At 42.4% G+C, this 17,658-nt stretch overlaps 1 protein-coding gene across 4 annotated transcripts in view; it reads right to left on the minus strand.

Annotated features, from left to right (window-relative positions):
* The window catches only part of TRPC3 (transient receptor potential cation channel subfamily C member 3), a 71,947-nt gene extending 54,765 nt beyond the window's left edge, over positions 1-17,182 (minus strand). For 3 of the 4 annotated variants that reach the window (XM_027567280.1, XM_027567279.1, XM_027567277.1), the window contains exon 1: positions 16,887-17,182. In XM_027567280.1, coding sequence (XP_027423081.1) covers positions 16,887-17,098 — 212 coding nt within the window. In that variant the 5' untranslated portion in view covers positions 17,099-17,182. The remainder of the gene's footprint in view (positions 1-16,886) is intronic. The other variant, XM_027567278.1, reaches the window with a different exon arrangement.
* Between the last annotated feature and the right edge of the window lie 476 nt (positions 17,183-17,658).

The raw sequence follows: 17,658 nt of genomic DNA on the forward strand, positions 1-17,658 counted from the left end.
AATCTTTTTCTCCATTCTATTCAGTGGCAAAAATACAAGCAACACTCAGTTCTCATAACTTTTTCATCCACTCCTCTGATTTATAATGGCGAGACGTGAAGCCTACCTGCCTAAGATTACTTGGAGTACCTATTAAAATTCAGATTTCTGGATTCCATTCAAGATGAACTAAATCAGAATCTCCTAGGGGTGGGGCCCTGCAATATGGGTGGAGGTTGGAATATGTATATTAAATGAGCATCCTTTGCAATTCCTATGCACACTGAAGGCTGGAAACTTCCAGTATAAAAACAACAGAGCTATCCTGGATCAGTGACCCCAGACGAGGAGGCCCATAAACACTTGTCACACTAGTCCTGCCAAAAGCCAAGCTGGAATAACATGTTTGAGCAGTGCCAGGTAAGGGACAACAGCATTACGTTCATTTAGATTCTCTGTCCTATTATTACCACTTAAAACCTGATCTTCCTGTACCAGATCCTTCCTTCCAGTTCTCATTGCCAACTCTAGCCTCTAGGTCTTAAACGCATCATGGCTGGCTAATTACAACAGCTTTCCAGCAGAGACGGCATGAGAGAAGGCGACTAAACTTTACTGAGTACCTGGTGTATGTGCATATTTTTCATGCACCATCATCTTTACTTCTCCTAACATTGCTATGAATCAGGTATTATTCTTCCCCGTTTCATAAATAAGAAAACTCATTAAAGAGTTCAAAAGACATTGGGTTCAAAAGAAATTGGCCAAGGTAATACAGAGAGTAAAATCCAAGACTGGGATCCAACCTGGGGCCTGTCTGACTCCTGTTTTCTCTCTCCTGCTGCTTCTGATTTCCTCTTTGTACCCCAGCCACCCCCAGCAGCTGGTGCTGCTTCAACTCTGCTTTTACCATCACTCTTCTCTTAAAAACAAAACATAAAAACCAACGAGGTCCTCCACCTGGTTTTCCAGGACGTTGACAGCCTGCCCCGTGCTCCCTATCCAACCTTCTTTTCCTTGCTCCTCAGATTCATTCTTCACTGTTCTATAAACATGTTATACTGCTTATTTCTGTACTATCAAGGGCAGTAAGCATATTATTCTGCTTATTTTGGTTCTATCAATGGTATTTTTATACCATCAAGGATATTTTTTGAAAAATTAGCAAGGTGCTTTTCTCTTTTGCCAGACCTTTTTACAAGATCTTGGCTCTGTTAACTCGGGACATCTTGCTTCAGCCTTGGAGGTAAAATGTGGAGTATAGAGTTGGGTGGGTTTAGGGGAAAATAAGATAAACTTAGAGGAGGAGTGCACACAGAGAGAGTAAGATTATGTTTAAGGTTTTTTTTTTGCAAGAAAAATGGGATTTTGCGAGCAGAATCTGGGAAAAGGGAAATTGTCTTGAGGAAGGATTTGCTTAGTTCCTTTATGTCTCTAATTAATTCTGACAGAACCTAATCCCTGACTGCTCTCATCATGTAGACAGGATAGTTCTCCCACTTTTAACAGTAAAGCCACGATGCTTACTGTCTTAGGAGAAGAAAGAAATAACAGAAAGGAAGTCAGAGTCAAGATGCGGATCCAATAAAGTGAGGAACCACTGAGGGTAGAGGCGATTCTTGACAGGCTTGTTTGAGCTGGAGATCAGTACAGTCCTGCCTGGTTACGTAGGGCATGGTTTGGGCTTTCTCAAGCCACCCTCAGCTCCCATGTAGTGTGGACCCTGCACTGAGAGCCAGGGAGCCTGCACCAAGACTAGAGATGACTGCTGGTGCTGTAAGACGATGTTGCAGCTGTTAGAGCTCTGTAGCCCCAGGAGCTGAGCTGAAACCACATACGCCAGAGAGCACATCCGGGTGGCAAAGGGGAGTCAGCCAAGATCAAGTCACTGCTACTGATATAGCAGCACCCAAATAGATAATGAACACTGCCTAGAGACCAAAAGAGTCAGAGAATCCCACCCTTTCACCCCTCCAAGGGACATATAAACTCCCCTCCCCCAAAGGCCAGATGCTACTGAGAAGAGCAGGGGAAGGAGTGGCTTTCCAAGAACATGAACAATCTTACCCAAGTAAACAAACTTACTTTATAGAATCAAACTAAGATGAATGAAACTGGCCTCACAGCATCTCTCCTGAGTGCCCTGAACCAGGGATGGTCATGCGGACCAGAAAGAGACTGCAAGGAGACTGCAGGGAGGAATCCATAAGCAAAGGTCCCTTAGACACCAGCTCACAGCCCAGGAAGACACTGTTCTAGTTGACTACATCCCTGTGATAATGTAGGGCAAGCCCTCCCTTCTTATTAACTTACATAACTGCTTAATTAACTGCTTAATTTATTGATTGCTTAATTCACTTGTTGAATGAGAATACGTGTCTGTTTAGCAAGCAAAAAACAAAACAGAATTTGAAAACCTAATTTAACCCATAGATTGAACATTTTGGTCACATTCTTTCTCCCCTCGTCAGCAGGTGGGACGCTCAGGGGAAAGGCCTGTTCTGTGAGCTACATGGCGCTGCCCATCCAAGTTGTTCTGCTGTCTTGCTCCTGCTACACTTGCCTCTGGGATGTTCCTTTTGTTTCCATCCTGGGCATACTCTTATTTTGGCCCTTTAGCAATTCAAATCCCTCCTACCTTCTGTGGTCCAGCTTGCATCACACCTCTGAAAACAGAGGGTAAAACTTCACAGGATTAATAACTAGAAGACCTGCAAGGTTCTGTCCACTTTGGAACCTTCCTGAAACTATTCTGGACCATTTCAGCCTGACCATTTGTACTACTGCTAATCTGCCCACGCTGCTAAGTCACTTCAGTCGTGTCCAACTCTGTGCGACCCCGTAGACGGCAGCCCACCAGGCTCTCCTGTCCCTGGGATTCTCCAGGCAAGAACACTGGAGTGGGTTGCCATTTCCTTCTCCAATGCATGAAAGTGAAAAGTGAAAGTAAAGTCGCTCAGTGGTGTCTGACTCTTAGCAACCTCATGGACTGCAGCCCACCAGGCTCCTCCGTCCATGGGATTTTCCGGACAAGAGTACTGGAGTGGGTTGTCATTGCCTTCTCCGAATCTGCCCATAAACCTATACATTTTTTCCCCCTCTCCTTGATTTTGTCTCCTGTGATATTCATGTACCCTAAGTTTGATTGAAAATAAATGCCCTATACTTTCTAATTTTTTTTCACATTTCTTAGCTACCTCTATAGTACCTGATATAGCGCATTACATGTTCAAAAATATTTGTCAGCTGATGCTAATTCTACAGATAAAGTGACTCACTCAGAATGTTAGCTTCTTTTCCTTAAGGTCACTGAAAGAAAGAGAATTAGAAATGAGAGTTCAGAGGTTCTCTCAGTAGTGTCTCTCTACTTTACCATGCTGTCTCTAGGGAACAAGAAAAATGAATAACAAGATGCAAATCAAAATAGCACTATTAAAACACATGCTTAGGAACTTCCCTGGCGGTCCAGTGGTTAAGACTTTGCCTTCCAAAGCAAGGGGTGTGGGTCTGATCCCTGGTTATGGAGTTAAGATCCCATGTGCCTTGTGGCCTAACCCTCTGCACCCCACAAACCCATAAAAACCAGAAACAATATTGTAACAAATTCAATAAAGATTTAAAAAACGGTCTACATTCCCCCCAAAAAAATTCTTAGAAAAATATGTGCTTAGCTTATGTGTTGGAAAACTTTGGTTCTATGAAAACAGTTTCTAAAATGGCTCTTCGGATTGAATCACAAATTCTTTAGCACTCAGCAACAAATGACCACTAGTAAAGAAGTCACCTCAAATCTTTTATTTAAATGATGTTAAGAATTAACCAGCTACTCAATCCATCTAGCAAAGTAAACAGCATCTCCAATGTGAGCTAAAGCAGTAAGAGTAAGGGTCAAATTGCTTTAACTATTTAGTTCACCACAATGAAGAAGAAGAAGGTGCCCACTGGCTAGGTTCCAGTCTGTCCTTCTGTGAAGGGCAAAAAAAAAAAGCAGAAGGAGCCTTGGAAGATAAGTAGTGAGAAAAGCACAGAGGAGGGGGGACAAGTGTTAGAGAGCAAGCACCATGTTAGTTCTCGTATTGGGGATGGTGATAATTGGAAGTAGTAATGAAGGTGGGAAGCAGCAGGCACTGACAAAGGACAAGACAGTCAGAGATGAAAAGTCAAAAAATAGACAAACCCCACAGTCCCCCTGGCACACGGCACCTGTCAGTCAACGCAGCTGCCCCTGGAGACACCTGACAGCTACACTCTATGCCTACATGTGAGTGTGTCTGGAAAAAGGAAAGGGCATCTGACAGCCTCGATAATGTCATCAAAAACAAAACGTTTTGAAAATCTCTTACTCTGTGTATTGAGGAGGCAAAGAAGTAGAGTGGGGGGATGCTCTGAACTTGAGTAGCCTCAAGAGCACCAGCGTGCAAGGCCAGAGGAAAGGGGCCCAGTCAGCTCGACTGTCTCGTGTAAGGGAACCATGCTGTGGGTACTGTCACGTCCCACAGCACCTCCTGCTCAGCCTGCATCTCCCGACACCAAGTGCGGCTCAACAGCACATTGCCCCAGAAGCAACCAAACCAGCAAGATGAGGCACTCCATTTTAGAAACAGGAAAGCACCACTTCCATGTCTAAGGGTTCCCACCCCAGAGAACAGTTAACATGTAGAGATTCCAGCACTTACAAGTCGGGAGAGATATTTGAGTCTCCACAGTAATTAATCCCTTAAGAGTTTCTGTTGGCCAGTGTTATCTTCAGAATTCTCCATGTATCATTTTAATAAATCTATTAGACATCTGCTAATTTTGGTACATGTCCTAGGGACTAAGTCGGAGACAAGAAGCTTTGTTGGAGGGAAGCTCCCATCTCTGCTCTTCATCACTTTCCCTGTCCTCTCAGGAAAGCTCCCTGTCCTCTCAAGGGTCACTGACCCTTGAGCAGTCGAGACCAGAAAAGCAAAAAACCATTTAAAAGTGTGCTCCTCCCTCTAACGATCCACTGGGAGCAGGCGTAAGGACCCCTAACTGCTGCCTGCATGAGTTCTTGGTGATTCTTCTTAAACACATGTGCCCCCTAAAACATTCTAGAAGGTAAATACCTTCTAGAACTTAGATGTCCCTATTTCCAGGAACCACATTTTGTGTGTAACTCCACTGACTATTGAGTTGCTTCATGACTGTCTGCTTTCATGCCAGTCTCCTCAACAATAACTGTAACATATTAATGATTCAGGAGAAAAACCGTCTCTGTATTTCTGTAGGCCTGGCTGTTAGTACATGACTGATGAATATGTATCTGTTGGAGACATAGATATATGTGTGCTTAAATCAGTATTTAAGACTGAAGGCTTTGAAAGCGGACATTCTTCAGATTAAAGAATACCCTTGGTCACATGAAATAATGTGGGGAAGCAGTGGTGGAGGGTAATTTGGAGTAATTCTTCTATAAAAAAGAACACTGTGAAAACTTTAACATAAATTAATTATCAGGAATTAAAGTAATATAAACAATCATTCTTCTTTAAAAGCAGATTTCTGCTTAATCACACTTAATTCTTAATTACACTGCAAAAAGTAACTGATGAATCTTATAGCTCTTGATTTCAATCTTACATAAAGTTATGTTTGGTCAGGATAATCTGAGGGCAAACAGAGGATACATCTTAGAATTAATGAGCTCTTATAGTTAATAATTAAGCTTATCTTCAAAACCAAACTCATTAATTAAACTCAATATTTCCTAAGACAAATTTTTATTATTTCAGGAAGATTAGTGACAATGAAATTAGATGTGAAATACAAATTCATTCTATAACTGAACAAGAATTGAAACAATAATGAACTCAATAATAAAATAAAAAACCTCTACTGACCCAAGAGAAGTTCATATTTGTCTATTTATATTAGTCACTATCAATTATATATATATATATAAACCTCTAATGCTATTAAAAACAAAAAGATCTTGTTTTCTACCATTATCATCCATTTCCAAAGTCAAAAGTCTGAGGTTTTTAGATTTTTGCTCCCGTCTCATCACCCTGAGATCTAGTTTTCAACAGAGAATCCATATGCTGCTGCTGCTGCTAAGTCGCTTCAGTCGTGTCCGACTCTGTGTGACCCCATAGACGGCAGCCCACCAGGCTCCCCCGTCCCTGGGATTCTCCAGGCAAGAACACTGGAGTGGGTTGCCATTTCCTTCTCCAATGCATGAAAGTGAAAAGTCAAAGTGAAGTCGCTCAGTCATGTCCAACTCTTAGCGACCCCATGGGCTGCAGCCTACCATGCTCCTCCGTCCATGGGATTTTCCAGGCAAAAGTACTGGAGTGGGGTGCCATCACCTTCTCCGGAGAATCCATATACATCACTCCTATTTGACAAAATGTATACAGAAATGCAAAACTGGTGTAAAATATTTAGTACTGTCATGCTCTTTCCTTAACAGGTCATGTACCTGTGGACATTTAATTCTCATTTTTTAAAAAAGGTCTATTCTAGGACTAAATTCATACTGTCACCTATTATTTGAATAGTGCAAAGAAAAGGGAGTTTTCTTGTGAACAGGGACATTTTTTTGACTAGAAAGTATAGACAAATATCCCCAACATAGATGCTAAATTAAAAAAAAAAAATGCTATAACAATCCTAGTTAGTGTCATAAAGTCACTTCTGAGCCCTTATGCATAAATGTGAAGTTGGCAGCCACAGTTCCCAACTCTGGACCTTCTGTCTGGGGCCAGATTCCTCTGTGTATACCCTCCACAGGCCACTCATCTGGCTCTCCTGCCAGACTGACTCTGTAGTGTTGACTGCCTAATGAGGGCAATCTCAACCAGGAAGTTGAAAGCATTCCTTCCTATCTAGAGCAGAGAGCTCTGCAAAAACAAGTGTTTTCCTCCCATTACATTTCCTGTGAAGTTTTATAAGGAGAAAACATGAACAGACAGACATTTGCTACCCTAGCACACTAGTGAAAAATTCCTGAAGTTCTAACCTAGTGTTCAGATGAAGTCCAGGATCCTTTCACTTCCTTGATATTAAGAAAAGAGAACACTATCAGTGATATTTGGCAGGGGGTCAACTGTTCCTTGAGATATTCTTATCTCCTCTCTCCCTGCCCCTGCCCCATTCTAAATTCTCCTACTTAGCTTACAAACTTTCTCCAGTTGATCTGCCATCAGTAGTCAAATTGAAATGATGAATTAATTGAATCTCATAAATGAGTTAATACTTAATTTCCTGTGTTGCTCCTCCTAGGAGTAAATGCATCTCAAATTTCTCTGAGGAAAAGAGAAATGCTTAACCCAAACAAGCCCACAGTGTAAACAATACAGTAAAGGGAACTGGAGATTTCAAAAGGCCAGAGACTGCTATGAATTCAATGTTAACCTTCGGTTTCAGTTTTTCAACTTGTTTAAGAAGATGCCGGACTAGATGAAATCCTTTTTCACTCAGACATTCTTTTCTTCTTCAAAACACTGTAAGTGTTAGTTGCTCAGTAGTGCCTGACTCTTTGCAACCCCATGGACTGCCGCCCACCAGGCTCCTGTGTCCATAAGATTTTCCAAGCAAGAATACTGCAGTGGGTTGCCATTTCTTTCTCCAGGGGATCTTCCCTGACCCAGGATCAAACCCAGGTCTCCTGCGCTGCAGGTAGATAGATTCTTAACCAACTGAGCAAAAACACTGTACATCAGTTAAATTTGGGAAGTGTGGTTCTAAGATGATTTCAGGTGGAGCACTTCAGATGATTGACAAGTCACACTATAAAGGTTACTGTCTACTCCATTTGTCTAACAAGATCAGTCATAATTAGTCTTAAAAATTAATTAATCTCCCTTCTTCAATCTTGGTCCTGTTAATAATTCTATCTTCACTTAGGCTTAAAATGAATACCTAAAACACAATTGTAGGGATGTTTGCCTTCAAGAGGATGGAATAAAAGCCTTTCTCACCCCTTCACCTCTTGAAAATTACCCCCCTAAACAACACAGAAAACAAAAAACACAAATTTCATCTTCCATGAAATCAGAAGTACTACAATATATGAAAAAGACATAAATCAGAAAAATGGTGAGTGATTTGACAGAAAGAAGGAAGGTCCAACCAGAGTGCTTGTAACAAAAAGCCAGCTGGTCCACCCAATACCAGAAAAGACTTGGAAATCAAAGGCAAAAGAAATCCCACAAGAGACAAGGCAGGAGCCTAAAAGGGAGCAATGAGCTAAAGTTTTGTATAAGTGGTACATAGTAACCCTGCCCCTAGATTGCTGACCTCCAACTGATATGATTAAGTGACAATCCTCCCACATCCCCATAAGAAATACAAGATATCAAATCTCTGGAGAAATAGTAACAGAGATTCTCTAAATGTGGAGACACCAGGCCCAGGGGAGGCTAGGACCCAAGAACAGGGGGATCCTTGGCCAGTTCTAGAATATTAACAGCCAGATTTAGTATCTCCTATTCCTTTTTCCCTTGAGAAATTTTAAAAAAAAAGAAATATTTCATCTCTGATACAAGACAGAATGCTATAACAAAGAAATACTCATTAGACAAAAAGAGCTTAGAGATTAAAAATATAATAGATATAATTGGAAAAAAAAAGCAGTGAAAATTAGGAAATATAGTCAAGGAAATATCTCAGAAAGAACAGAAAAGACAATCACTGGAAAACATGGCAGAAGAGATACAAAAACTAGGGGATCAGTTCAGGAGATCTAAAATCCAAATAACAAAAATTCCAGAAAGAAAGAAAAAATATGAAAATAGTGCATAGGAATAATAAAGGGACTAATACAAGAAAACCTCTCCAAACCAAAGGGCATAATATCCAAATACTGAAAGTATTCATTCATCAATGAAGTGTTCACTGAATTAAAAGAGACTTGTATCAAGGCATCGTTTAGACATTTCAGAACAACCCTAATGAACAGCTCAATCTAAATGCTTCCTGAAGAAAAAAAAAAGGATTAAAAACGACAAACAAACCAAGTCAGAGGGCTTTAGAAGGGATGTCTCCAGAAAAACACAGAGAGACTAAAGGATTTAGCTGAAGAGGAAAGAACAAGGTAGAAAAAATACACCAAGAAAAACAACTATTAGAAAAGAAATGTAATTATACTATACTACTTGACTCTGCAGTGAATAATAATTACACGACCATAATAATGAATTATTAACCACAGATTGTGATAAATCATGTGATGGAGGATGGGGGAGAATAAAAGTTATAAGTGAGTGAAATTTTCACCTGAGAATACTGATGCTATCTAAAACACACGAATAACAAGAATGCGATACTTGAAGGAGTTGTAAGTGTAATGAAACGGAGGGGACAGGAAGAAAAAAGGAAAAAATCCAGGGAACTGTCATGGGCTTGCTGTTGATTTTATAAGCCTTTTTTTTTTTTTTTAGCATTAAGTTTTAAAACTGTATTCATGCATTACTTTGATATTATACAAAAATAATTTTGGACTTCCTAGGTAGTGCCAGTGGAGATACAAGATATCCCTGGGTCAGGAAGATACCCTGGATAAGGAAGTGGCAACCACTCCAGTTTTTCTGCCTGCAGAATCCCATGGACAGAGGAGCCTGGCTGGCAGTCCATAGGGTCACAAAGAGTCTGACATGTCTGAAGCGAAGTAAGCAAGCAAGCAAAAATAATTTACAAAAAAACAGCAAAATGATTCTATATTGTACATACTAAAATTACTACTCTATGGCATAAACTAAAAATACAACTCAAAATTTCAGATTGTTAAAGGTCTCAAGTCTAATATTCATTGGAAGGACTGATGCTTGAAGCTGAAGCTCCAATACTTTGGCTACGTGATACGAAGAGCCAACTCACCGGAAAAGACGCTGATGCTGGGGAAGATTAAAGGTAGGAGATGGGGACCACAGAGAATCTGAGATGGTTGGATGGCATCACTAACTCATTGGACATTAGTTAGAGCAAGCTCCAGGAGATGGTGAAGGACAGGGAAGCCTGGAGTGCTGCAGCTCATGGGGTCACAAAGAGTCGGACATGACTAATCGACTGAACAACAACAAATCTAATGTCGTGCTGTGCTGTTCTTGAATATTATAACTGAAGAGAAACCTGCCTCTTCTTTAACAATGCTAGTCCAACTTTGGTCCTTAAAGTCCAAATTCCTCTCTCTGGAGATTCTCCAGTGACTTGGCAAATCTCTGATTTCCACTGCAGTGGTGGGAAGGACATTCTACTTCTAGTCAGGAACCCGAGCCAACAGGCACAACATTGTTCTCAATCCCACAGCCAAGCTAAGCCTAGGTTTAAAGAATGTCACAGGCCAGCACCACAGAAACTAACATTCAAGTAGATAATCCGAGTTACAAGGCATTGTGTGATCATCTTCAGATCTCCTATCAGACAAAGTTGAGCATCACACACTCTTGTATTTTTTAAATCTTCTAATAACTCTGTGGCTTTATTTTACATAATTTTCAAAATAAAAATTGCACATATTTATGGTGTATAATAATAGAATTTGATATACATACACAGTGGGCCCTTGAACAACATGGGTTTGAACTGCGCAGGTCCATTTGTACACATTTTTTTTAAAGTATATTGGAAAACGATTTGGAGATTTGTGACAATTTGAAAAAAAAACTCTGCTGAACTCTATCTTGGAAATACTGAAAAAAGTAAGAAAAAGTTAGGTATGTCATGAAAGCATAAGATGTAAATAAATACTAGTCTATCCCTTAAGTAGGCATAAGGTGAGTGACATTTAATTACGATATGCTTTAAAAATTAAATAATATACTTTAAATATATTTAATAAAAATAATGTTAGTATTGTTACTGCTTTATAACTCTGCTTTCAAAGAATTACATTATCATATAGTATGCCCCTGTCTCTCTCCCTTCCTCTCTTCCAGTTGGAGAAACTGCAACAGCCTATCATCACAGGTATGTGGTTTTAAAAAAAAAATCATGTTTCTAATACTGTATTATGAAGATGGTACAGTAATATTGTATGTCATAAAATTTTGCAATGTTCATTATTTAGCTGATAGGCTGGGCTACTGTGAAGCAGCCGTATCAATTATATTAGGCTACCCTAAAAGCAATCACATTGCTGCTTCTTTGTTATCAATGCAGGAATAATTACACCTGCAAATAAATACGAATTTTTTCACATTATTTTTTCATTTTTTATATCCAGTGTTAGTAATACATAGAACGTCTACAGTATTTTGTATCATATAAGACAGCACTGTTGTAGGTACTGATAGATGATTAATTTTGTAAACAGACGACATAAGCATACTGTCAGTACGTATAGTGCAATACTGTAAATGTAAATTTTCCTTATGACTTAAAAAATAATTTATTTTTAATTGAAGTATAATTGCTTTATAATTATGTGTTTGTTTCTGCCATATAACAACATGAATCAGCCACAGATACACATATGTCCCCTTCCTCTTGAAACTCCCTCCCACCTCCAACCCCATCTCAACTCTCCAGGTTACCACGAAGCGTCAGATTTAAGCTCCCTGGATCATACAGTAAATTTCCACTGGCTATCTAATTTTACATCTGGTAATGCATATGTTTCAACGCTACTCTCTCAATTCGTCCCACCCTTCCCTTCCCCACCTTGTCCACAAGTCTGTTCCCTATGTCTGTGGCTCCATTGCTGCCCTGCAAGTAGGTTTATCGGCACCATCTTTCTATTAATAGATTCCATATATTTGCATTAATATACAATATTAGTCTTTCTCTGATTTATTTCACTCTGCATAATAGGCTCTTTCTTGATAACATCTTATTGCTCTAACTCACTCTACTGAAGAATGCGTGTGTGTGTGTTCAATGACTCAGTCATGTCCAACTTTGGTGACCCCATGGGCTGTAGCCCTCCAGACTCCTCTGTCCATGGAATTTTTCAGGCAAGAAATCTAGAGTGGGTTACCCATTTCCTTCTCCAGGGGATCTGGACCCAGGGATTGAATTCGCATCTCCTACATTGTCAGGTAGATTCTTTACCACTGCAGCACCTATTGAAGAATACAATTATATAATAAAAAACATACAAAATATGTGTATTTTGTACACATATACAATGTCTATGTTATCTGCAAGGCTCTGGTCAACAGTAGACTATACTAAGTTTCAGGGGGAGTCAAAAGTTATCCGTGGATTTTAGAATGGGCAGGGGGTGGGGAGGTGAGGGGCTAGTGCTCCTAACCTCTGTGTTTTTCAAGAGTCAATTGTACAATAGAGAAATGATTACTACAGGCAAGGTAATTAACATCTAGCTCCTCACATAGTTATCTTTGAGGTGTGTATTAATGAGAAACCCTGAAATCTACCCTCTTAGCAAATAGCCAAAATATGAAACAAAGTGTCATAGACTATGAATGGAAAAAGAAACAGTGGTATATATGTATGCAATGCAGTATTATTTCGCCTCAACAAAGGAGATACTGCAATTTATGACATGCGTGAACCTGGAAGACATTAGGGTAAGTGAAATAAGCCAGGCACAGGAAAAAAAAAAAAAACAAACCTGCATGACCTCACTTATATGTGGAATCTTAAAAGTCAAATACATAGAAGCAGAGAATTACCAAGGGCTGGAAGGTGGGAAAATTGGGGAGATGTTGGTCAAAGGGTACAAAGTTGCAGTTATGTAGGATGAATAAGACTAGAGACCTTAGGTAGAGTGTGGGGACTGCAGTTAATAATACTCTATAGAATACAAAAACTGTGTTATTGATTTACTAATTAATCTTTAGAAACTGACTTGACTTCACTATGTATCAATTTCCTCATTTGCCAAATGATAAAACCTGCTTTAAAGAGGTATGATTCAAGTTAATTCATATAAATGACAGCATGAGGTATTACATAAATACAAATTACAGCTTTTATTATGACAAATTTTTGGCAGCATGTCTTCAAGAAAAACTAAACAGAATCTTTTCTTCTTTTTTTTTAAGTATATTCATCGCAATTTTTTTTTTTTTTTTTTTTTGGCCTAGCTGCTTACAAGTCTTAGTTCTCAGACCAGAAATTTAACTAAGGCCACAGCAGTGAAAGCACTGAGTCCTAACCACCGGACCACCAAGGAATTCCCCAGAATCCTCTCTTGCAGAAGTTTTTTCTCTTAAAGATAACAGTGCTGAGAAATCTAATGGTTTTGTGCATGTACGGTAAGTGTAAGGGATGAGTCTTCTTACTAAATGTAGACTCACAAAGTTTCTCTCTCTCTCTTTTTTTTTTGTTGGCCAAGCTATTCAGCTTTTTCCCCAACTAGGTACCAAACACTGGCCCTTGACAGTAAATCCTAAGCACTGGGTCGCTAGGTAATTCCCACAAAGTTTCTCTCTTGATTTACCAAGTGTTTGCCAACTGTGGGTCAATTTTTCCCTTTTCATTTTATTTTTAAACTTTTTATTTTATATGGAGTATAGCTGATTAACAATAGCTGTGATAGATTCAGGTGGACAACAAAGGGCCTTAGCCTTCCTATTCTTCCCTTTTCTTGAAACTCTTCTCTCTAGGCAACCTTGCTTTTATACCACCTGCTGCTTCATCTTTTTCTGTGTCTTTTGCTTGCTACTCTTTCTTTTTGCCCCTCTAAACAAAGAAATTTCCCTCAGAAACCTAACTCAGGCTTCCTTTGTTTTTCTCTTTGCACTCCTTTCTTGGGCAATATCATAAATTTACACCACTTAAAAAAAATTCCCATCAGACAGCAGACTCTCAAATTCTCTCAAGCTTTAAACTTGCATTCCTTTCTTCCTGTTTGAAATGTATTTGAAAATTATCTGAAAAGTCAGATCATTTAGTTTCTTTTTTTTCAACAATAACACCATGATCTTAGTCATCTACATCAAAATCACTAAGTCACCTCTGACCCTGCTTTTTCTTTAAACCCCTCATGGATAGGCAAATTCCCATAGATTCTTTCTGTGTATCCCCCCTTCCTATCTCTCCCCATTCCATCCCACCAGTCCTACACTATCACAGATCCTAATCTCCGTCTGGAAAGCTACAGTAGTTTTCTAAGGTATTTACTCACATTCTGCCAATTGCCACTTCAATCCATCCCCTTCTTAGAGTGACTTGGATCAAGCCTTTGCTGCTCTGAAACAATCAATGACTCCCTACTGCCTCTCCTTGACATACAAGATCCTATACATTAATGCCCCAAACTAACACATCCAGCTAAATCTCACTGCTCTCTTATACATAATCCACTGTTCCAATAAAACTTAATATTCCCATAAAATTAATATTCCCTGGACATGCTGGGCACTTTGGAATAGGGGGTGGAGTGGGGTGGGGTGCTTGAATTAACTGCCCACTCTTGCTGCCTCTGAGCTTATTTACCTTTTCAGGCTCATAAAAGTTTTTCTTGATTTCTCCACAATCTTATGTTGTCCATTTCCTCTTGGCACTTGACTCTGCAGAGCTCTCTCCTTGTATGTATGTATTTATGCACTCATTCTACTCTAATAGCATAATTTTTTATGCCCGGCTTCATTTCCACCTCTCCCTTATGATATTTTAAACTCCTTGAGTGCAGTAAAGTTGTCATACTCATCTTTGTGGCTTGCTGTACCTAGTCTGAACTTTCCATATGTAAATGTTTAAGGAATGTCTTCAGATTAAAACTCACAAGAACTGACTTCAAATGCTTTTGAAGTTCATTAAATATTTTTTAAAACTTTGAGACTGAATTAACCATGCAAACAGTATACTACTTGGTCCTAGGTTTGCAAACAATTGGGAAAAGGGAAGTCTTGGCTTGAATCAATGACTACATCAAGAATTTTATCAAAGGATAATTAAAAAAAAAAAAAAAACATCTTGCTAGTGATACAGCAGATGACACTATTCCCCCTGAGTCAATCTATTTTAAATTCCCAAATGGAATACTGGAGCCAGGAGCAGTGAAATGAGCAAAAGGGTTATTTCAAGGAATCTTTTTGGTAAAAGTGGGATTCTACCCTCAGCATCCCTCTGACTATTAAATTCGGCTGTTCTATTCTGCCTACTGAAAATGACCCTGGGGCTTTGATAGACTGGATATCCTTCTCCAATTCCGTCCTGGGGATGTGTTCACTGTCTGTTAAACTGTGACCATATTCCACTCAAAGTTGGAATAAACAGCTAATCTCTGCTACAAATATCAAGTTAGTCTCTTTTATTACCAAGTGACAGGCCTGGAAAAAAACATGAAGAGCTTGCGGCTCTACCTTCAGAAGGAACGTTTATTAATGCATATCTCCATCACATAACAGTCTTTTCAGCCGCTTTACAAAGTAAATATACAACATTTACCTGTTGAGTTATGTAAAGTCAGCAGATAGCCAGGAAAGATGTTCTATTATCAGTTAGACAGCAAGTCTACATTAGAATTTGTCCCACCGCTTTGTGTGATTGACCTTAAGCTTCAAAAAGCAAAGTGTATAATCTTTGCTTCGCCCTACTTTCTCAGATAAGCGCGCTCTTGTGTCCCATTTAGTGTGGATTTAAGACAAGAGAAAAAAAAAATAATCAAGAAAATGAGTTGGGTTCTAAAAACCAGACTGGCAAAAGGGAATACGGACAGTGTCTTAAAACCTTAAGGAGGAGGGAAAGCGAGCTGGTCGGGGCTTTAATCCCAAAGGACCTACCTTCCCTCCATTTCCTGGGCCATTTCCACTCCAAGCTAATCTTCAGCAACAACTGAACCACGTTGGGATGCGTCGCTCATGTAAAATCAGAAACCTTTCACAGCCACTGAGTTCTCCTTTTAATTAGGCCGGTCCAGCCGAGTTAGGAGCGGACACTGACCAGCTCAGCCTTGCACTATCCTGCCGGGTCGAGGTCGCCCCAGAGGCTTCACACCCTAGCTGTATGCAGCTCGCGGGCAGCAGGGGGCGCTGCGGAACCTCCATCCCTTCCCGGGAGAACCCCTTCCCCGGCCCAAGCGGTTAGTACCGCCCGCAAAGACTGGACCCAAGGTCTCTACCTATCTGTGCGCTCTTCCTAAAAAGACAGTAAACCCTGCTACACGTCCAAGGTACGTGACAAAAGAAACAGAGAACATGCACCCTATAAAACTAACCACTCTATTCTTCATCCTCTCTGCGTCTCAGAGAGGCTGTTTCCAAGATTTGGAAATTAAGAAAAGTTGTTCTTGCTCACGCATTAAAGCGCGAACCTCTACCTTCCTTTAAAAAAGGAACAGCTACTGACCCTGAGCTGCCTGGGAACTCCAACCAAGTAGCTCTAAGTCGGTACCCGCGGCGCCCCGCGCTCACTCTCCCCCGGGAGACCCGCCAGGCTTCGGCTCCAGGCTAGCCCCAGCTGTGAATGGAGAGTAGGGGAAAACGGAGTCCGGGCAGACCTTCCACCCACCTCTGTACCATACACCGTCCGCTCCCTTCTCCCCACTCCCGACGGTCGGGAGCGTCGGAAGGGACTCAGGTTCCCGGGGTGGCTCCACGCTGAACGCCGGGGCCTAAGCACACCGTCCCCTTCTCCGACCTCCCCGGGGGCAGTTCGGGGACCCCGGGGAACATTTTCCGCGAGGCCCCCAGACCACCGGCGGCGGTGCGTGCATCCTCGGTTGGAGGAGAGCGGGCGTCTGCTTACTGGGCAGCGTGTCTGGCGCCCGTTGTTTCCATCCGCGGGGCTGGTCCGTGCGCTGGAGCCGGGACGGAGACCCCGGCCACGCCTTCGGGCGTCCCCGGAGTCCCTCCACAGAGCAGGACCAAGAGGGGAGATACCCCGGCCTAGGTCTACCGCCCACCCGAGTTGCCCCGAATAGGACTGCCACGGAGGGTGGACTTTGGAGGTCCGGGGCACAGCGCGGGGCGGCCAGGGGCGCGCCTGCCCGCCCCCCGCCCGAGGCACGGGCCGCGGGCCAGCCGGGTACTCACATGTCGGGCCCCGGCGAGAAGGGCGGCGGGCAGTAGGCGCGCGGTCCCCGCTGCGGGGGCGCCGAGCGCGGCTCTAGCCCCCCGTTGACGCCCCTCCAGCCCCGCCGGCGGCGCTGCGGCTCCGCGCCTTCGTCCTCGTCCTCCTCCTCCGCCGCCGGCGCGGGGAAGGTCACCCTCGCTTGCTCCTTGCACTTCCTGACCTTGCTGGACATCGCGCCCGCCGCGGTCCGAGCGCGGGGATGCCGGCCGCCGGCCTCGGTCTCCACCGCCGCCGAGGCGCGTTCTCCCCGCGGCGCCCTTTCCCCGCCTCCAGCGGGCCCCGGGCGGCCCGGGGCGGGGAGGCGGGAAGAGAGACCCGCGCAGCCGGAGACCGAGCAGTTAGAGGCGGGAACCAAGGCCGGGTCACCGGCGCCCACCTTCAAACCGCGGGGGCAGCAGCCGCGCCCGTGGCCGCGAGGAGGAAGCTCTGGGCCGAGCTGGGCGCGAGTGCTGGGAAACGCTCTCCTGCCCCGCGGCGGCGGCGGCGGCGGCAGCGGTGCCTCCTCCGTGCCCGTCTCCTGTCTCCGACAGCATCACTTGCTAGGACAGTACTGTGACTGAGGGCGAAGGAAGAGAGGGGGAGGGAGGAAGGGAGGGAGGGAGAGGAGGGGAAGAATCAATTCCTTATCAAACAGCGAGAACTGGAGAGGAAAGCAGACAGATCAGCAGGCAGGACACAAAGAAATCAGAGAAACTTCCCTCCCCAATCTCTCCTTTCTCTTCCAAAAGAGCC

Source organism: Bos indicus x Bos taurus, chromosome 17 (assembly GCF_003369695.1).
Source record: "Bos indicus x Bos taurus breed Angus x Brahman F1 hybrid chromosome 17, Bos_hybrid_MaternalHap_v2.0, whole genome shotgun sequence".
NCBI classification, from domain to species: domain Eukaryota; kingdom Metazoa; phylum Chordata; class Mammalia; order Artiodactyla; family Bovidae; genus Bos; species Bos indicus x Bos taurus.